This window comes from Rhineura floridana, chromosome 15 (genome assembly GCF_030035675.1).
Source record: "Rhineura floridana isolate rRhiFlo1 chromosome 15, rRhiFlo1.hap2, whole genome shotgun sequence".
Lineage (NCBI taxonomy): Eukaryota > Metazoa > Chordata > Lepidosauria > Squamata > Rhineuridae > Rhineura > Rhineura floridana.
In genome coordinates this window covers 8,747,266-8,769,192 of record NC_084494.1, presented here as the reverse complement: position 1 = coordinate 8,769,192, position 21,927 = coordinate 8,747,266, and the positions used below count along the sequence as shown (strand labels likewise).

Sequence of the window (21,927 nt, the reverse complement as noted above, 5' to 3'; positions counted from 1 at the left end):
GGCTTCCCATAGACATCTGTTTGGCTGCTTTAATAATTGGAAACTAGATGGGACTTTGCCCTGATCCAGCAGCCAGGCTCTTACATTCTGAAGAATCAGGAGCCTGGAACAACTGCCCAACAAGAAAAGGCTGCAACATTTGGAGCTCATTTGATTAGCAAAAAAGGAGATAAGCCGGGGGGGGGAGGGGAGATCTGTTTGCAGTTTGAGACTTGTGCATGGTGTATAGAAAGTGAATAGTTACATACTTTTTTCTCCTACATAACACTACAATCTGGGACCATCCAGTGCAGTGGATGATTCAGGATGAATAAAAGGAAGCACTTCTTGGACAGCAGCTAGATGACTTGGGGTTTGTTGCTATAAAGAGGGTTAGACAAATTCATGGGGGATAAAGCTACTAGCATGACAGCTACATGCTCCCTCCAGGATCAGGGGCACCACCATGCTTTTGCATGGGTTTCTGGGGAACAATAAGGGGAGAGGGATGTTGCAATCCTGTTCTGCTTACAGGTTTCCCGGAGGCATCTCGTTGGCCAGTCTGGGAAACTGGATGTTGGACTAGACTGGTCAGAGCCAGCTGGGCTCCTCTTATGTTCTTATGTGCCAAGCTTGCAAGTCCACGTGATAGACTTCTTCAGTTCCACAACATATGAACTTTAGTGCATAGCCTTGCAGCAGACTTTGGCTATAGTCCTGTACCTACCTATGTGTGTGTAAGCCCCACCGAACTTAATGGGACTGACAGCACAATCCAAACCAGCAATCCACCAAGATGAGAGAGTTTGGATTCAGCAAATTTTGGGGTTTCCTGGCTGAGCTGGGGCTCCACTGGCATACATCCCTCACCCCAGCTGAGCCAGACATACGCTAGCATAAGTCTGTCATCCTGGCTTAGCTGCTAAGTCCCCAAAAGGGGCATTCTGGGGATGTGGGAGAGGCAGGACAGGGCAAGGAGAGACTTATGCCTATAGTCACATGACCTAGCAATCTGGTGGAACTTAGCCAGCAAAAAGTGTGGTGTGAGTTATAATTCCTCTTGAATGGAGTTTTGAATAGGGGCAACCTGCTCTGGTGTTACTTGTGCCAGCTTTCTATAGTCATGATTGCTCTGTAAGTGGCAATTTGTAAGTGAGTAGAATTACTGACAGTATGTTCAGCCTCATGGACCTATGGCTTCCAGTGCAAAATTTTGCCCTTTCTTTGAGCAGATTTTTGTTGTCAATTAAAATGGGGCTTATTTCACGTTTCCATGATTTAAAACTGGGAATTTACCAGAAAAAGAGTAAAACAAGTAAAAAATTTAAAAAGGCAGTGCATTTTTGTAACACACTATTTTTCATGGGAACCAAATGTATTCTGCAAAATTCCCAGAAACAGTTATTATCACGGGGAATGGGAATGGTTGGACCCACACTTAATGAGACAATTGTTTGTGTTTCCAGTACTGCAACTGTTTCCTTAAAACACCAGTGTGCTCACGTTAAGAAGTTGTTGCCCAGTCGAGTCTCCCTTTTTTAGCTGTGGGGAAAGTGTTGGCCCTGTAAACCAAATGATGGCAAAGACCCAATGATGGTTTTCTATGGTTCACACCATAAAAAAAAATGGGGACAAATTGGGATAATCCTGTAAGGGCATTGTTGTTCTCTGAAAGTACATGGACACTCTTGTAGGGAATTCTTCATGTCCACATTTTTGTTTGATGCATTAAGAGCCTCCATCATTCTTTTAAAAAACAACTGAATTTTATGCACAGCATTATATATGCAAGATTTATCACTGTTTTTGGCTGCTTCATGTCTTCTCTCTCTCCTACATTCCCAATGTGCATTGCTGTGTGCACATTTTAAAAACACTGCAAAAAAATAGCAATATTTATGGGTCCATAGGTATTGCATCATATGATTGCATCAAGGCTTGTTTTCTGCCTTGTTTTCCTGCTCCAGTGCATAGACAAAAACACCATGCAAAAATCTACTAAAAGACTGGCTCCATCATCAGGCTCCTCCCTCAGCTGTCATCTAGCACAACCATTCCATCAGGCTATAGGAGAGGAAGAGAGATGGGACTGCAGGGCCTTGCCATCAACTCTACTGAAGGACCAGCAATGTTAGGCTCCTTCTGTCCAAATCTTGCCATTCCAGCCGGTCATTACAAACACCTAGAACATTTCCCCCTCCTTCCAATCCTTTTTCCTTTTGTGTCATGTCATTCAGATTTCAAGCCTAAAGGACAGGGATTCTCTTTATCACTGATATTTACACGCTGCTCTTGGAGCCTTTTTCAGCTGAAAATAAAAATGCTTCAAATAAATGAATAAATAAAATCCTGATCAACTCTATATGCCAAGGGTAGCCGTCAGCATGATCTATGGTCAGGTGTGATGGGAGCTGTATCCCAGAAGCATCTGGAGGACAACACGCAGGCTACTTCTGCTGTATACAATCATACCAATTATCTGGTGTCTTACCAATGCACTTGAGTGTATGTTCATTTCAATAAAACATAAATATCATCATACATATGGATCCATCAAGATTGCTTTTCAGTGTGCATGTGAACATTGATAATGTAAGGTGGCCAGGATGGGGGTGGCATGCAAATTAACTGAAGGAACTGAAAGTGGTGGCAAATTACAGATATTCCAATTCCAGAATTAATTTTAGACATTCTCATAGCTAAGACCAGATATCTCAGCAGAGCAAACGTCTGACATAATAAAGGAACAGAAAGGGGCAAATCATTTCATTTCCTACACTCCTTACTGTTACTACTTCAGAAACTCTGGGGTTGTGTGGCAAGTCTCTTCGATGAAACTAGGAAATGTGGTAGTAATGGGTGACTTCAACTACCCGGACATAGACTGGCTGCATATGTGTTCCAGTCATGACAAAGAAGCAAAGTTTCTAGATATTCTAAATGACTATTCCCTAGACCAGTTGGTCATGGAACCGACCAGAGGGACGGCAACCCTGGACTTAATCCTCAGTGGGGACCGGGACCTGGTGTGAGATGTAAGTGTTGTTGAACCGATTGGGAGCAGTGACCACAGTGCTATTAAATTAAACATACATGTAAATGGCCAAATGCCAAGAAAATCCAACACGGTCACATTTGACTTCAAAAGAGGAAACGTCACAAAAATGAGGGGATTGGTAAAAAGAAAGCTGAAAAACAAAGTCCAGAGGGTCACATCACTCGAAAATGCTTGGAAGTTGTTTAAAAACACTATATTAGAAGCTCAACTGGAGTGCATACCGCAGATCAGAAAAGGTACCGCCAGGGCCAAGAAGATGCCAGCATGGTTAACAAGCAAAGTCAAGGAAGCTCTTAGAGGCAAAAAGTCTTCCTTCAGAAAATGGAAGTCTTGTCCAAATGAAGAAAATAAAAAAGAACACAAACTCTGGCAAAAGAAATGCAAGAAGACAATAAGGGATGCTAAAAAAGAATTTGAGGAGCACATTGCTAAGAACATAAAAACCAGCAACAAAAAAATCTATAGATACATTCAAAGCAGGAGACCATCTAGGGAGGCAATTGGACCCTTGGATGATAAGGGAGTCAAAGGTGTACTAAAGAACGATAAGGAGATTGCAGAGAAGCTAAATGAATTCTTTGCATCTGTCTTCACAGTGGAAGATATAGGGAGCTAGGCGGGGGTTCCGGTTCCGGTAAGATGCTTTCTCCCCCAGCTCTTTATCTCAGCTCCTTTAGTTTATAATTGCAAGTCTCCTAAATCCACTTGCGTTATGATAATAATGATGGTATGAAGCCCAAAGACTCGGTGTGTTTCCCAGCATTGTAAATATCACTACAAAGCTCAAGGCCAAATACAATTTAAGATAACAAGCTGTCCTCTCAAACAGAATGCATGCCAAATGAGCAGAAGAAACTCGACATTAAAATGAGTTATCTTCGTCCCAGAGTCTTAGAACAAATGAACAATTCGAGGGAGTAAACTGTAGAGCTCTTTACAACAGAGCGTTCAAGACTATTTAAACGCATCGGTGCTTAACTTAACTATCAAGAGAATTGATTGCTGCTACAGGCGTCCATCTTAAGGCTACATAATGATTTTTACAAGGAAAAAATGCCAGGAGCTAGGCATTTCCCTGAAGGAAGTGAAATCCCCTCCCGGACCATCACAAGCCAAGATAACTCAGTTCTTTTCACCGAACTCAATTACTCATCATCCTTCGAATACTTCAATAAATAATTCAAATGATTACCTTCATCAGCCAGACGCTCACGACTGGTCACTAGATCATCAACTAATGATAAATCCGCCTAAGGAGGATATTCATACTAAAAGCCTTGCTGAAGAACTCCAGGATGCAGTTTTACCAGCAATCCAACCCTGAGGGACGAGGAGATTCTGACAGAAATAGTAATAATAGACGATATAAACGATTCACAAGATTTAAAGACTGCTCTTTTAGAGAATCAGACCACAATCAAACCTTCAATACAGCAGAGTATGGCAGGATTGAATTTACCTTCGATAGGTTGGGGAATTGCGGTAACCGAAGAATTGAGTTTAATAAAAGCTTATATAACTGAAACAAATAGCCTATTAACCACCCTGACTAAGTCGTTGAGACTTCTCTTGACGGAAGCACCAAAACCCCATGAACCTATTACAGTTACTCAAGTTACTCAAGAATCCTCGATACGGAAGAGGAAACTGAAAGTTAAAAATGCTAAGACCTCGCGTCCGACTACCCGGAGAGTAAATAAAATGAAGAAACCGAAGAACATAAAGAATTTCAAGTCTGTTCTCACAAAGAAAATGAATTTCAAACCTCTACTCAAACTTCTGCACGCTTCTAATAAAACCCAGCAAACCCCTATACATGATTCCAAAATAAAAATGTCTTCAAGAACCAGCCCCCAACGTCTTAACAAGTCAAGCCCCCTTCTGAAGAAAAACAATTTCTTAATAGAGCTCAGCTCAGAAATGACAGGTAATGGATCCAGGATATCAGATATCAGTAAACCCTCCGACGCCGATTATCCCCTGGACAGATATTATAGTGCCCCATATTGGAACTTACAATTGGTGAGAGACAAACTAGCAATAACCCTTTTATCTACGACACCGGAGCAGAGATCTCCTTTATCGACAAAACAACAATTTGAATCCTGCCTTAGATCTCTTCTCCCGGACATTTCAAGCAAGAATTGTACCAAACATATATTTCATCTGTATTCGCATTTGCTGAAAGACGAACCATATTTACTTTCCACTCGATACATACTGCTGATCGAATTTACAGATGCAGGGAAGACTTTATCACTCATGGTATCCGGATTCAACGCTATTTTGTCAATAAGGCTACACCGACTCCACTTTGTAGCCACTCTCTCCTACAACTAAGGGAAGAAAGATCTCGGTCCCATCCCTCTTCCAATAGACAGAACAATCAGGAACATCTTACCTCTACTAACTCACCTGTCCAATGCCGCCTTAGGCCCCACTGGCAGGAAGGCCTAGATCATGGGGAGTTTCTCCTCATGAAATCTTACGATCATTTACCTAAAATAGAACAGGAAGTGATTATTAAGAGATTGACCCAGCTCATTCAAAGCTTAATAAAGCAACACCCTGAGTCAAATAGAGTTGATTCCCTCCAATGTCTCATTCCAGCTTTAAATAACATTAACAAATCTCCCCCTAGAATTACGACTAAACAATTTTCTTCGCATACCCCACCATCAAGTAATAATAACAGGCCTTCAACTTCTGTTAAAGGAAGGGAGCTACCTTGACCCCAATTCTATGATCCGATTCCGGGAGTAGCCAATCCAGCCACTAGCTCTGCCTAGCTTGAGATGCGTTACCTGCAACCTGAGGAACTAGGCTCTCCGACCAGAAACCGGGAGATAAAACCAAATTCTCTTTCTAGACCAACCCAAGCTCCTGGGGTAACCTCAAATGCCAGTATACTATATCCAGAAATACACATTATCACTCCATGCCCTTGACCTCCGCTAAATGTAACTACCAAAATTAATAGCCCACCATCGTTCTCTAGCCCTGGGCCAGATCCAAATTCAACACGTTTCACGGTGAAGGACCCACCTTTTTCCATACTATCGTGGAATATCGCTGGCTGGAATAGTAAGACGCCAGTCCTAGCGTTAATGTAATTTCTACAAAAATTTTAACCCAGTGACCCTTACAGTCGCTAATTTTGTGTTGGCCGCTCAAAAGCTGAGAAGCTAAACTCTTTTACTCCTTCACCAAATGGCCTTCCAACAGCCCCTTTGTAAGATTGCTGAATCAACCTCTGAATGGTTTAAATAGGGACTTCGCTATTGGTGGCTAAATATATTTATGCAGCCCAAACTAAGCAATCAAACTTTGCTTTCCGAATGCCTATTTCAAAGCTGTAGTTTGTCTAGCTTGCTAATTATTCTACTTTGACTTATGTACATACTTCAAGACATTTTAACCATGCATTTTATTATTTCCCCATGTATTTTACCTTGTATTTTATCTTGTACTATGGGTCTTTGACCGCAAATAAATCAATATAGGGCAGATCCCTGAACCTGAACTAACATTTGCAGGAAGGGATTCTGAGGAACTGAGACAAATAGTGGTAACGAGAGAGGAAGTTCTAGGCTTAATGGACAATATAAAAACTGACAAATCACCGGGCCCGGATGGCATCCACCCGAGAGTTCTCAAAGAACTCAAATGTGAAATTGCTGATCTGCTAACTAAAATATGTAACTTGTCCCTTGGGTCCTCCTCCGTGCCTGAGGACTGGAAAGTGGCAAATGTAACGCCAATCTTCAAAAAGGGATCCAGAGGGGATCCCGGAAATTACAGGCCAGTTAGCTTAACTTCTGTCCCTGGAAAACTGGTAGAAAGTATTATTAAAGCTAGATTAACTAAGCACATAGAAGAACAAGCCTTGCTGAAGCAGAGCCAGCATGGCTTCTGCAAGGGAAAGTCCTGTCTCAGTAACCTATTAGAATTCTTTGAGAGTGTCAACAAGCATATAGATAGAGGTGATCCAGTGGACATAGTGTACTTAGACTTTCAAAAAGCGTTTGACAAGGTACCTCACCAAAGACTTCTGAGGAAGCTTAGCAGTCATGGAATAAGAGGAGAGGTCCTCTTGTGGATAAGGGATTGGTTAAGAAGCAGAAAGCAGAGAGTAGGAATAAACAGACAGTTCTCCCAATGGTGGGCTGTAGAAAGTGGAGTCCCTCAAGGATCGGTATTGGGACCTGTGTACTTTTCAACTTGTTCATTAATGACCTAGAATTAGGAGTGAGCAGTGAAGTGGCCAAGTTTGCTGACGACACTAAATTGTTCAGGGTTGTTAAAACAAAAAGGGATTGCGAAGAGCTCCAAAAAGACCTCTCCAAACTGAGTGAATGGGCGGAAAAATGGCAAATGCAATTCAATATAAACAAGTGTAAAATTATGCATATTGGAGCAAAAAATCTTAATTTCACATATACGCTCATGGGGTCTGAACTGGCGGTGACCAACCAGGAGAGAGACCTCGGGGTTGTAGTGGACAGCACGATGAAAATGTCGACCCAGTGTGCGGCAGCTGTGAAAAAGGCAAATTCCATGCTAGCGATAATTAGGAAAGGTATTGAAAAAAACAGCCGATATCATAATGCCGTTGTATAAATCTATGGTGCGGCCGCATTTGGAATACTGTGTACAGTTCTGGTCGCCTCATCTCAAAAAGGATATTCTAGAGTTGGAAAAGGTTCAGAAGAGGGCAACCAGAATGATCAAGGGGATGGAGCGACTCCCTTACGAGGAAAGGTTGCAGCATTTGGGGCTTTTTAGTTTAGAGAAAAGGCGGGTCAGAGGAGACATGATAGAAGTGTATAAAATTATGCATGGCATTGAGAAAGTGGATAGAGAAAAGTTCTTCTCCCTCTCTCATAATACTAGAACTCGTGGACATTCAAAGAAGCTGAATGTTGGAAGATTCAGGACAGACAAAAGGAAGTACTTCTTTACTCAGCGCATAGTTAAACTATGGAATTTGCTCCCACAAGATGCAGTAATGGCCACCAGCTTGGATGGCTTTAAAAGAAGATTAGACAAATTCATGGAGGACAGGGCTATCAATGGCTACTAGCCATGATGGCTGTGCTCTGCCACCCTAGTCAGAGGCAGCATGCTTCTGAAAACCAGTTGCCGGAAGCCTCAGGAGGGGAGAGTGTTCTTGCACTCGGGTCCTGCTTGCGGGCTTCCCCCAGGCACCTGGTTGACCACTGTGAGAACAGGATGCTGGACTAGATGGGCCACTGGCCTGATCCAGCAGGCTCTTCTTATGTTCTTATGAAACAAACCCAGGTTCTTAACTCTAGCTTTGGACACATATTTTGACTGTTGCCTCTCTTTTAATATTTTGTATCAGCTACAAGCTTGTTTACATAAATAAGATTCAGAGGGGTTTTTTTTAAATAAAATCATAATTGTTTTCCTCTATTTAAAAAGAAATCCAGGATAGTTTAGCTATATCCTCTTACAGGTTATCTTGAGCCATTTTGTTGGTTGCTGTGGCTGGATTTGCACATGCTGCATAATGAGTTAGTAGTCCCAAGGTGGTAAAATGAGCTATACCAGTTCAGAATGCAGGTGAGGGAGACCAGTCCCTATGTACTGTTTTAAAGCAAAGCAGAAAACCCCTCCCAGCAAATAAAAGGCTGGCATGAGCTAGGACCTTTCTCTTTGGTATGCTGCTTTTCCACTTGCAGGGAGTTGTTATTCATTTTACTAGAGGAGCATTAAAAATAGAGTTTTTCATCACTAATCTGAAATAGTACATTCTGCTCTAGCCTACACCCCCCCAAAAAAAATCTGCTTAATGAAGTCTGTTTATATCAGTGGTGGCTCCATGTCAGTGGGGCAGTGGAATCCACTCTGGGTTTTAGTCCAGACTTTCAAGGAGCTGTCCAAATTGCTGAAAGCTCTTTGAAAGTTTGGACTAAAGCCCAGAGCGGATTCCACTGCCCCACTGACAGGGAGCCACCAGCCACCACTGTTTTTTTGCCTACGGACCTTGCGACCTGCGCTCACCAGAGAGAACCTCATAGTCATGCTATTGTTAACATGATCAGTTGCTCTGAGACAAGAGGGGTGCCCGGATCTTTGCAATGTAACTTAAGGAAGGAAGTCAAAAACAAGTCCCTGCCCATAAGAGCTCACAATCCAAAGAACCTGGGGAAGGGCCATAGCTCAGCAGCAGAATGTGTACTGTGCATGGAGGAGGTTGCAGTATGAGAGGCAGTATGTTTCTGAAAACCAGTTGCTGGAAGCCTCAGGAGGGAAGAGTGTTCTTGCACTCAGGTCCTGCTTGCGGGCTTCCCCCAGGCACCTGGTTGGCCACTGTGAGAACAGGATGCTGGAGTAAATGGGCCACTGGCCTGATCCAGCAGGGTCTTCTTATGTTCTTATGAAGTTCCAGACTCAATCCCTGGCTTCCCCAGGTACGGCTGAGACAGACTCCCTGTCTGAAACCGTGGAGAGCCTCTGACAGTCGTTACAGGTAATACTGAGCTAGGTGAACCAGCTTCCTGCGTTCCTGTGAGTCTTGTTACGTTAAAGACAGACTCTTCTTACTGCCTTCAGCTCCGGATAAACCCTTTGGAGGCATAAGGGAGTCAGGAGCTGGAGTGAGTTGAGGTCCTCACACAAACACATTTGTAGATGGACACTCACACTTCTGTGTTTTTTTAACCCCTCACAAAAATATTTCCTTGTCGTATCTGCTTCTTTCTACATTCTTAGGGGCTTATCCACACAGGAGCCTAACTTCGTACTAAAGAAGCTGCTTTTACCATCGGAATAGCTTTTCAAGGTCCACACTTCTTGCTGAATGGTATCTTCCAATCTGCTGTTTTCCATTCACACAAGTAGGCGTTCATCTGGAAAGGTTCAGTGTCGCTGTTTCCTTGTGGCCCCACCCCCAATTTTACATGTTTACTCCTCCGGAGAATGGATATTACTAATGGAGAAGAGGAGGGTTTTTTTGTCAGTTTCATTGTGTCTCCTCAATTGCATGCCTCTCCCAGCTGGGGGGTGCAATTGACATGAAACTGACTAGAGGGGGGAGTGAGTGAAAGGCAAAGTAGGCTGCGGCTGCGGCAGCTTTTGCAGGCAGCAGAGAGGGGGAATGGGGAATTGGGCATAAGAGAGCCCACCCACTAAAAACAAAAATCAAAGCAAAGCACCTACACAGAGGAGTGGAGTACAGCTGAGATGGTTTTTCCTTTCCTTTTTGCATTATCAGAGGATTAGGTTAATACAGATTTAAAGGGGAAAACTGTGTGATAGCTTCTCCTTGCCTGCAATGTCATGTGAACCATGTGAATTACAAGGGGATGCAAATAGCACCAGACACACACTAAATTGCCGTGTGGATGAGCCCTTATCTTCCTCTTCCCAAAATGGCACACCGCTTTTCAAAGCAAAGCACCTGCTGTTTGAAAACTGAGCTAAATAAGGAACCACATGTGGCTCGGATGAGAGGCACTCGTAAGTGCCATCAAATGTTGCACAGCCAATTATCCTAGATGTGCACCTTGAAGTAGGAGGAAGAGTTTGTCCAGCATAACTTTTTTCGATGGTCCTCTCATCTTCCAGATCTCCATTATTTTATGGTGTTTTCTCTCTACTTTTTGTTTGTTTGTTTTTTACCATTGGTGTGCAAGTAGTTATAGAAAGATCTGTCAATTTTGGTTATCTCAGTTTCTCATTTTTCCAATCTTAAATTATGTTCTGCAGCAATTTACTTTAAAAAAAAATCCCCATGAAAATTCTTCAGCATTTTAGTGCAAACTTCTCTTACTAAGCGAAGCACATTTTTGTATGCAATTTCTCCTAACATAATGCATTTTGTACGTTATTTTCACTCATTTATTCATTTTATGCACGTTCCCCCCTAATATATGTATTTTTGTGAACCTAGTTTGGATGGGGAACTGCATCGCAAAATTCAGAGAAGTGTGGATTTTGAAGGATGGTTGTGTTCTGGTTCTCATATTGTTCAGAAAGTGTGAATTTGGTAGATTCACCTTTAAATGAGAACTGAATCAAATTTCATCCCATCCACCAATCGTTATTTATGGCTTTTTTTAAAAAAAAGTCTCCTCCATCCCTATGTGCAAGGGTATTATCATGCTCAGGAAAGGCTCCATGCTCCACTGTGAGTCCAACACCATGTGTGTCTGTGTTTTCAAGGACAGAGTCTAGAATGCTATGGCCAGAGTGTTGACAGGGGACTGTTGTTTTTTCCAGAACATGTCATTCCAAAATTGTTTGATCTTCATTGGCTCCCAGTCCGTTTCCAACCCAAATCCCAAAAGTGTCCATTATCACCTTTAAAGCTTTTAAATGAACTAAGACAGGATGTCAGATAGACAGCATAGAGAGGCCCTGCTGTATGCCTTGCTGCCATCAGAAGTGCAGCTGCTGAAATTGTGGTAAAGCACACCTTGACAGGTCCAAATTCAATCCACAGCATCTGCACTTAAATGGACAAGGCCGTACTGATGGGAAAGAGAGTCTGGAGAGCTCCTGCCAGTCAGTGTATAGAACAGAGATGGGCTGCTGTCCCTTCTGGACAATCGTCTGAGGGCCATATGCCGGGGGGAGGCAAATGGGTGGAACAACAAATGGGCATTTTACTTTCATGGGGTAATTTCTACACACATTCATATCCCCCTTCCTATCCTCCATCCATCCATTCAAGCAACCAAAAGACATTATCAGAGTTCAGGGACACACCCAGCCAGAAAATCCTCTTGGGTATGAAGCAGGACCAGTGAGAGGTGTGGCCTGGGGAGAATTCTGAGGTCCAGACAGAGAGGAATGGAGGGCCACATTTGGCCTCCAGGCTTGAGGTTCCCCATCCCTGGTTTAGACAATACTGGGCTTGTTGGACCTATAGCCTGTCAGGATAGGACCAACAACTACAGTGAGCAGATTTTGGAACCCCTAGCCCCAGATTGCTCATCACATCCCTTCACAAAGGACATTTAGTGAAGGCTGTTTTCAGTATTGGTTCATTTGGTTCCACTGTGATTTATGACTCCGTTGATTCTGCGTTTGTAAGTTCTGCTGCTACGTATTGATTTAATGTCTGTTCTTATTTTTTTAATTGTATTTTCACTGTTTTGTTGTACACTGCTTTGAAAGTCATTTTGGGTCAAAAGCTGCTTATATGTTTTAGCATGAACAAATAAAGACATATATACATTTTTTAAAGCTCATCCGCATAACAAAAACCTTCCTGAAAATCAAAACTACCACATAGAACACAAATCCCTTTCCCCGTTTTTCTATCTTTCTCTTTTTTCTTAGGCACACCCACACCATACACTTAAAGCTCTCTTATACCACTTTAAACAGTTGTGGCTTCCCCCAAAGAATCCTGGGAACTGTCGTTTGTTAAGGGTGCTGAGATTTGTTAGGAGACCTGTCAAGAGAGGGCTGGTCTGTATATAAGCCAGGTTAGAAGATGAAAGTCTCCACATGACAAGTAGCTTTATAAAAGGGTTGGGTCTGACTGAGCTTTGAAGAACTCTTGGGGAAAGGCCAGTCTTTGATGTTTTTTTTTTTCTTTTGAAAGTTCTCCAGAATGGCTCAGGAAAACCCAACCACCGCAAGTCAGGATGAGCAGGTTTCACCCATTGCTACTGAGAGGGTAGACCTACTCAGGCATTTGGGCGAAGGTTTGTGGGCTTCAAGCAGACGGGTGGAGACACACCCACACAACCGCCCATACACACACACTTCTATCATCCTTGCATGCACTGGGTCCGCTTCCAACTAGGGGCATCAGAGAATTCCTATTAAAATGGAAAAGGAAGTGAAAATTGCTGCAGGATGTGTGTTCCTCTCTGTCCAGGAACAAAAATCAGTCAAGCAAATATAAACAATATTTGTTCATGTTGTCATTTTTAAGTCTGCAAACAATCTGTATCTAATGTGTTTTTTTTAAAAAAAATGTTTTCATGTTCCCTTTATATTGGAAGGAATGTTAAGTTACATAAATAGTTACATAACACATGTAGCTCACATAACTTGTGATAAATAGCAGACAACAAAATGAATAACATAGTATTTGGTGAGAAATGAACTGCAGTGGAATGGAAACAGTGCTGATCATGATGAATATCGGTCAAAAAGCAATTGCGGCCTTCTTATATCCCTATTTCTAGCCTTCTCATGTTAACCTCAATGGTCTGAAGGGAGATTCTACTATGTTCAGCCAGCTAATAGCACAGGATTCCCAATCGCAGGGGAGGTTTCTAATTGCTTTTAGGTGAACAACGTTACAATCTCCCTTCACACATTTGCATTCAACATATGAAGGTCAAACGTGGGGCTGGTGTACATGGGAACATTAGGGGTGGAGGTTGTATGTGCCCCCTTCCCACTCTAAGCCCACTCCTTGGTCTGGCTCCTTAGCCAGTGACTGCAGCCACTTGCTCAGTGTCTTACGCACTCTGGGGTCAGAACAAATTGATGGGCAATCTTAGCAAAATCTTCCCCCCTTGCAAAAGTTCAATAGTCTTATCAAAATTATTACTATTTCCTTCAAGACTTTGTTTTGTCTGAGGAGGAACCCCCACCCCAAAATCTGTTCAAATGATGTCTTTGGTGGTAACTCTTTGTTGATATCACTGTTATTTTTGCTATTCCTTTGTCTTCTTTATTGACAGTTTAACAGGCACAACAGTCCCTGATCTAATTGTCAGCACCCAGCATCAGATGTGGCTTCTGTTCCAGACAGACAGTGTGAAGAATCTACTAGGATTCAAAGCTACCTATGAAGGTAATCCAGGTTCATAGAATGATTGACACACACCCAGCTGCCCCTTCCCTGTAGTTTTCTTGCCAAGGAGAACAAAGGGTTACAAGCATAACAAAGAACAATGAAATTATATAGGAATGGTAGATTTTATGCAAATGTATTGTATACCTCTCTCTCAGTAATGGCTGGTGGCTCCATGTCAGTGGGCAGTGGAATCCACTCTCGGTTTTAGTCTGAACTTTCAAGGAGCTGTCCAAGGTGCTGGATCCACCAGCTGCCACTGCTCTCTCTATTCTTAGAGGTTCAGAGTTATACCACTTTAAACAATCATGGCTTTTCCCAGAGAATGCCAGAGAACTGCAGTTTGTTAAGGGTACTGAGAGTTGTTAGGAGACCCCTATTCCCCTCAGAGAGTTACAGTTCCTAGAGTGGCTTAATGATAAATCCCTCTTCCCAGGAAACTCTGGGAATTGTAGCTTCGTGATCCTTCAGTGTCTCTTTTCCCCATTGAGTAGCCTGCAACAGAAACCAGAGCTATTGGACCTCATGATTGTGCTGTGTGAATTAAGAGGGAAACTTAGATCACGCCCAGCACTATAAAATGGGAGGAGAAGAACCATATATGCCACCTGAAGGTCTACGGAGGAAAGGCAGGATATAAATGTAATAAATAAATAAACACTCCACACCATTGCAGGGACAGGTCAGTTGTGCTGTTCCAGACAGTGGTCTCAGCCAGATGAGGTTCTAGCTTGAGCTGGGGTGGGGGCACTAGGCACAAGAATGTGTTCCAGCAAGAGAAACTAGTCAAAAGTTCAGGTTCTAATAAGGCAGAGATCATGTTCCAAGAAAAAGTAGTGTGCTGAAGAGCTCCCTGTGAAACTCAGGTTAGAGAGTCGCATGAGCAGGCTTAAATGTTGCTTCAGCAACAAGCAGACAGACCTGGGCTAAACCTTAAAAAGGATTGCAGCACTATCTAAGTCTGCCTCTGGAGTGAAGAGGGCTAGTCTGCTTCAGTAGCCAATGACTCCAATGTCCCAGGGGAGACCATGGTTCTCCTGGGGCTTCTGGGTGAGAGTCCAAGGAAGGCAACATGACCTCCTGAAGCCAGAGAAGTGCTGGCACAAGGGACCTCTTCTGCAATGGAGCTTTTGAGACAGTGGGGATGTCTGGGGCTCGTTCTGAGGGCAAATCCCACTCCCACTCCAATTCTTTATCCAAATGCCTGTCCTCATCTCCCAAAGATGGGGAGTCAAATTCAACATTCATGAAAAAGTGACAAGCCAACTGATTTTCAGGGATCCTTGCTGTCATTATTAGTCTTTTCAGTGAAAAACCCTTGGTAAGTTCCCAAGGCGTTCCACAGCTCTCTCCAGTTCCCCTGTGAACACCAGTGGCCTAGATGAATAGCTAGGTGGTAAGGAAACAGGGTTGACAGAAGTGTCTAGTGCATGTAAATCAGTAGCAGCTGGTGGCTGCATGTCAGTGGGGCAGTGGAACTCATGCTAGGTTTTAGTCCGAACTTTCAAGGAGCTGAAAGCACCATGGACAGCTCCTTGAACGTTTGGACTAAAACCCGAAGTGGATTCCACTGCCCCACTGACATGGAGCCACCAGCTGCTACTGATGTGATTGTATGTGAGGTTTTCAAAGGAAGGCACCTACAGAGTGACATCTTGGTATTCAGTGACTATAACTTACAAAAAAAAAAAAAACCCCACAAAGAATGGCTTTGTGTTTGACTATGCTAATATGTTTCTAGCACAATGGGAAACAAGTCAAGACAAAAGGAAACTTCAAGTGGAACAATTAACTATTGAGAGAGAACTGATCAGGAGTCTTGTTGATGGTTACACTGCATAATCCAGCATTTCCCCAGGAGAGTTTCTTACAGTTTTAGGGTTGTGTGTTTGTTTTTTCTTTGTCGTGGCAATACTGATCTCCCACCGTGTCCCTTGGCAGACATTTCCCAAGGTCTTGGTAAGAAGTCTCTCCCAGCCTGGCTACTTCGGATTATTTAACTGGACAAGCTGGGGATTGAACCTGGGATCTTCTGCATACGAAATGTATACTCTGCCACTGAGCTCTACCCAACCTAAGAAGAGCCTGGTTGCTGGATCTGGCCAAATGCCCACCTAGTCCAGCATTCTGTTCTCCAAGCAGCCAACCAGATGCTCCTACGGGAAGCCCACAAGCAGGGCCTGAGTGCAAGAGCAACTCTCCCCACTTGTGGTTCCCAGCAACTGATGTTCAGAGGCAGACTGCCTCCAACAGTGAAGGGAGAGCATAGACATTATGGTTAGTAGCCAATGATAGCTGAACATACAAACATATAATACCGAGCCAGACCATTGCTCCATTTAAACCAGTGTTGTCTGTTTCAGGAATAGCTCTGAAAGTACTCTAAAACTAGGGTCTTCTGAATGGAAAGTCTGTGCTCTGCCACAGAGCTATAGTCCTTTCCTAACTAGTGCCATGCAAACAGGTTTCTTTTATTTCCCTGCAGTCTCTGTTCAAACAGAATTTGCAAGCAAACACCCTCATTCAGCCCACTTCAACCTCTGAATCACCCGAATGTGCAGACAGATCAGCAGTTGAAGAAGTGTTCAGGGGTGTTTTCCTAGCTAATCATTAAAGTGGGCCCTCATTTTTTTCAGAACTGAGATAGATAGATAGATAGATAGATAGATAGATAGATAGATAGATAGATAGATAGATAGATAGATAGATAGATAGATAGATAGATAGATAGATAGATAGATAGATAGATAGATAGATAGATAGATAGATAGATAGATTCAACTATTTTTTACTCTGTGAGCTTCACATAGACATTTACCAAACATTACTGCTTGTAGACTACAGTATTATTTATGAAGGTTATTCTGTCACTCCAAGTGAGTTTTAGCTAGTGGCCAATAGGGATGGTGGATAAAATATTTCAGTTTGCATTTTAATATGAACCTACCTAGTTGCACTTTTTGCAGTGTGGTTCTTCAAGAAAAAAAGTGTACAAAATAGCATATATCAGAGGAGGTTTTTTTTTTAAAAAAAAGTTCACAAACTGGTGCAGAAATGGGGTGAACGAAACTTAAAAGTGAGAAAATGAGAAATAGAAAAACCCAAAATTGTCAGATTTATCAATCCCCAATTACCAGAGAGCAGCCTGTGTTGTTGCTTGGTTTGGTTGGATGCTCAGTATCCTGCTTTCTGCCAAAGATGACTTTGTTCAACAACAAACAGTGCAAGGCTTGCAGCTGATTCTATCAGAGGAGGAGAGATTGCTTATCAGTGCATAGGGTAGGCCAGCTTGACCTGCCATTTATTTATTTATTTATTTATTTGTTTGTTTGTTTCATTTATAGACCGCCCATAGCGAGTGGCTCTCTGGGCGGTGTACAAAAAGGTTAAAATACAAAATATCAACAATAAAATCAGACAACAAACAATAAACACAAGCACCAACTAAAGAAAAAAATAAAAAATAAAAAATTTAAATTATAACATAAACGCTTAAAATGCCTGGGAGCATAGCCAGGTCTTAACCTGGCGCCGAAAAGATAGAAGCGTAGGCGCCAGGCGTACTTCTTCGGGGAGGCTGTTCCACAGTTCGGGGGCCACTACAGAAAAGGCCCTAGATCGAGTAACTGTCCTCCGGGCTTCTCGATGGGTTGGTACCCGGAGGAGGGCCTTAGATGCTGAGCGAAGTGACCGGGTCGGTTCATAGCGGGAGAGGCGTTCCACAAGATATTGCGGTCCCACGCCGTGTAAGGCTTTATAGGTCAAAACCAGCACCTTGAATCTGGCTCGGAAACAAATAGGTAGCCAGTGCAAACGGGCCAGAACAGGTGTTATATGTGCTGACCGGCTGGTCCTCGTCAGCAGTCTGGCTGCTGCGTTTTGCACTAGCTGAAGCTTCCGAACTGTCTTCAAGGGCAGCCCTACGTAGAGCGCATTACAGTAATCCAGCCTAGAAGTTACCAGAGCATGAACAACTGAGGCGAGGTCATCCCTGTCCAGATAGGGGCGTAGCTGGGCTACCAACCGAAGGTGGTAGAACGCATTCCTTGCCACCGAGGCCACTTGCGCCTCAAGAGACAAGGAAGGATCAAAAAGAACTCCCAGACTACGAACCTGTTCCTTCAAGGGGAGTGTGACCCCATCTAGAACAGGGTGAACATCCACCATCTGGGCAGGGGAGGCACTCACCAACAGTGTCTCAGTCTTGTCTGGATTGAGTCTCGGTTTATTAGCTCTCATCCAGTCCATTATCGCGGTCAGGCAATGATTCAGCACATCCACAGACTCACCTGTAGAAGATGAAAAGGAGAAATAGAGCTGCGTGTCATCAGCATACTCCAAAACTCCTGATGATGGCACCCAGAGGCTGCATGTAGATGTTAAAAAGCATGGGGGACAAAATCGACCCCTGAGAGACTCCACAATGGAGAGTCCAAGGTGTCGAGCAATGTTCCCCAAGTACTACCTATCCGCCAAGTAGGAGCGGAACCACTGCCAAGCAGTGCCTCCAACTCCCAACTCCGCTATCACCCGCGTCCCTGCTTTTTACTGATGCCAGAGACAATATGGTCCAGGCTTCACGTTCCCCCCTTTCTATGTGGTATTGAAAGAAAACATGATGGTACAGCCTGCATTCTGATAGTTGTTTCATGCAGCAGAGAAGGCTGTTAATGCAATGGACCATCACTCAGCAATACGACACTGAGGTTTAACAGAGGATTAGACAAATTCATTGGTGGCTAGGGCTGTCCATGGCTACTAACCCTGATGGCCGTGTTCTACCTCCACCATCAGAGACAGTATGCTTCTGAATGCCAGTTGGTGGAAGCTGCAGGAGGGGGGCAAGGCTGTTGCGCTCCAGTCCTGCTTGCGGCTTCTCATAGGCATCGGTTTGGCAGCTGTGAGAACAAGAAAAGGGTTTTTAAAAAATGTAAATTAGCTGCTTTTATCGCAACCCCTGCTAAGCTGGAAGTGTATACTACAAAGGATTGACATAGATTTGTGTGGGTGGGAAGGCTAGCAAAACAAATAAACAAAACTGTGGGCCAATAAGTTCCATAGAATTATTTGCAAGACTGCACCATGTGAAACATAAATGGATTTTCCATCTTGCTATGAGATTTCTTTGTTTAAGAAAACCAAACAGACATATTAGAAATCACATCCCCCTCATCTGAGGGGGGTGGGGTGGCAAAATGAGTGCTGTGCTACTTTGTCTTGAGATTCAGTTTTTGCTCTGAAAGTTCTGGGTGCACGTGGGCTCACAAACATGTTTATAATCCTTCCCACTATTTATGTACTTTTCCATGCTTGTTGACATCCACTGTTATAGTGCTATTCAAAGTAGACACATTGAAAATAATGTGGGTGCACTGATTTTAATGGGTGAAATTAGAGGACAACTTAGAATTATTGTTATGTACTGAATTTATACCCCCCTTTCTCCCAAAGGAACCCAAGGTGAGCCCAAACTCATCAACAAAAACAATGTAACAACAATAAAGGATTCCAAAAACATTCTAGGACAGTTAGGCCATGTAGTCTAACCCTATTTCTATTGCAAAAAATTCCCAACAGCTTCTGCTGAAAGACCTCTAGCAAGGGAGAGCCCATTCACTCCTAAGTAATTGGTTCCATTGCTGAAATGTCCTTACCATTAAGATATTTGTCCTCATGTTAAACCAAAATCTACCCTTCTGTAATTTAAGCCCATAAAATGTAGTCTTGCCCTCCAGAGCAACAGCATGTTTTTGGTCCCCTTTGTGACAGTCCTTTGGGTATTTGGAGAGTGATCTCATGTCTCCTGCTGGTTTTCTACTCTCCAGACTAAACGTGCCCAGTTCCTACAACCTGTCCTCATAGGCAGGGGTGGCTGGTCAGTGGGCCAGTGAAATCCATGCTGGGTTTTAGCCCAAACTTTTAAGGACCTTCAAGCACCTTGGACAAACCCTTGAAGGTTCGGACTAAAACCCACAGCTGATTCCACTGCCCTGCTGGCATGGAGCCACCAGCCGCCACTGGTTTGAGGATGCACATCAAGATGCAGACACCATCCTTGGGATGCCCATTCAAATGCCCATATGCATTGTACTCAAACAAGTCAACTACTTGTGACTGGAGTGGGGTGAAGGAGTGTCAGCCCCGTTGCCTTTGCACAGGTGTAGAGAACCTCAGTCCCAGGGGGCAAATATGACCCCCCAGGCTTCTCTTATTTAACCTTTGGGATTATTCCCAGGCCACACCCCTTCCCAGGCCACACCCTCTTTTCCTAGACCTCACCCATTACTGGTCCTGCTCTGCACCATCCTTGAGTAGCTTTTGCCTGGCTGAATTGGACTCTTGAACTGCAAGAATGGCTCTTCCTTGCCTGGGTGGAGGAGCATAGAGACTTGTACTCTGTACATAGCTGTTGTTCCACCCACTTCTGCCTCTGGCTCTGCCCACCACTGGCACGAGGCCCCCGAAAGGATGCCCATGAAAGAAAGCGGCCCTTGGGCTGCAAAAAGGTTCTCTACCTTGCCTTAGCAACGGAGACACATCCCACCACTCCACTGGCAAATGGTTTTGCGCCGTTCTGCAAAGGGGGAAGTTCTTTAGCAGGGAGCAAAATGTTCACGAAACATTCCCCTTCCTTCAACTCTAGTATGAACAGCAAAAATACAGAAATCATCACGTGGAGCCTGTTGGGAGCCCTCCCTTGGGAGGATCCTCCGACTAATTGAACCAGATGTATGTGAAGGGGTGCCTTGAAAGCACTTTCGAGTTGGAGCATAAAGCGAAAAATTTGTGAAGGAAGGCAGCAATTAGAGGGCTGACAGTTAAATGATGAAATGACGTGCAGGGTACTCGCAAACTGTGGATGCAGTTTTGCGGCCAGCTTGTGTGAAAGACATCACAGCTAATGGATCCTTGTAAAGCTGTCATGCAAAGAAACAACAGCAACGAAACCCACCAAAATTATCTGGGAGAAAAGGAGGTGATTGGCTTCTATAGTATGTTTAAATAGCTATATATCCTGGCAAGGCTCTCAGTCTTGGAGTGCTAGAGTGTCAGTCTGGAAATGGAATTGTTAACCTCATTCCTGAGAATATGATAGGAAAGCAGACGTCCAAGAGTAAGATGATGGGGAATGGGGTGAGAGGAGTGCGGATACACAGGTCCAGCAACAGCATTGCTCATTGTAGTCCAGAAAACAGAAACTGGCCTCAGATTTAAATCTCCTCCACTGGCAGAAAAGAGCAAATCGTTCATGATGCCCACTGTGGCTTAGGGATGGGAAACAATTCAATTCAGTTTGCATTTAAAGGCAGACCTACCTAGTCTGCACTTTCCAAAACAATAAGAGAACCAAACCACAGCCATTCTTTGAAATTCTCTGAATTTTGCAGGGCAGTTCTCCAGCCAAGTATTACATACAAAAAATGCATATATTAGGGTAAAGTGTGCATAGAAATGCACATGTCAGTGAAAATAACATACAAAAATGCATTATATTCGGGGAAATTGCTTAACAAAAATGCGTGTATAAGGAGACATTAGCACTAACATGCTGCTGAATTTACATAAGGACTTACATAAGGCAAACTGATGTGAAAATGTGGAGAACTGAGCTTCAAATTGGACAAATGAGAAACTGAGAGAAAGAAACTGATAGATTTGCCCAACTGTGGGTAGGATTAGAAGCTCTGGGGCCGTGAAGTCTCTCTGGCTCCATTTCTCAGTAACGCCTTGACTTGAAGATCAGCTTCAATTGAGATTTGGCTAGTTAATTCAGGGAATTGATCTCAGGGAACATAGGATGGGTGGTTTTATCTATTTCAGAGAGGCCTTGTATATCCTGATGTTGGCGTGAATCAACTTTCATCTTACACAGTGGCTCGATTTGCAAGCAATAGTCTGTACGCCCTGAGGCAAAGCTTGTAACACATTTTACCCAGACCAGTGACTCCAGATTCCTAGATTCATAGCAAGCTGGTTTTCACTGACCTGACGTCAGCTGCAGGTTATGTGAATCTAGGTTTGCGCCAACAGTAGACCAGCTTCATATTGCAACAATGCATGGCTGTAGAAATAAAGCATAGATCCAGATACAGTGGGCCTC

General features: G+C 43.5%; 1 protein-coding gene across 7 annotated transcripts in view; it reads left to right on the top strand.

Moving 5' to 3' along the window:
* The window catches only part of CSMD2 (CUB and Sushi multiple domains 2), a 769,620-nt gene that overhangs the window by 471,892 nt on the left and 275,801 nt on the right, over positions 1-21,927 (top strand). For 6 of the 7 annotated variants that reach the window (XM_061596301.1, XM_061596302.1, XM_061596304.1 and 3 more), the window contains one exon: positions 13,714-13,826. The exons of the other annotated variant lie outside the window; for it this stretch is intronic. In XM_061596301.1, the coding sequence (XP_061452285.1) occupies positions 13,714-13,826 (113 nt within the window). The remainder of the gene's footprint in view (positions 1-13,713; positions 13,827-21,927) is intronic. 7 annotated transcript variants of the gene reach the window in all.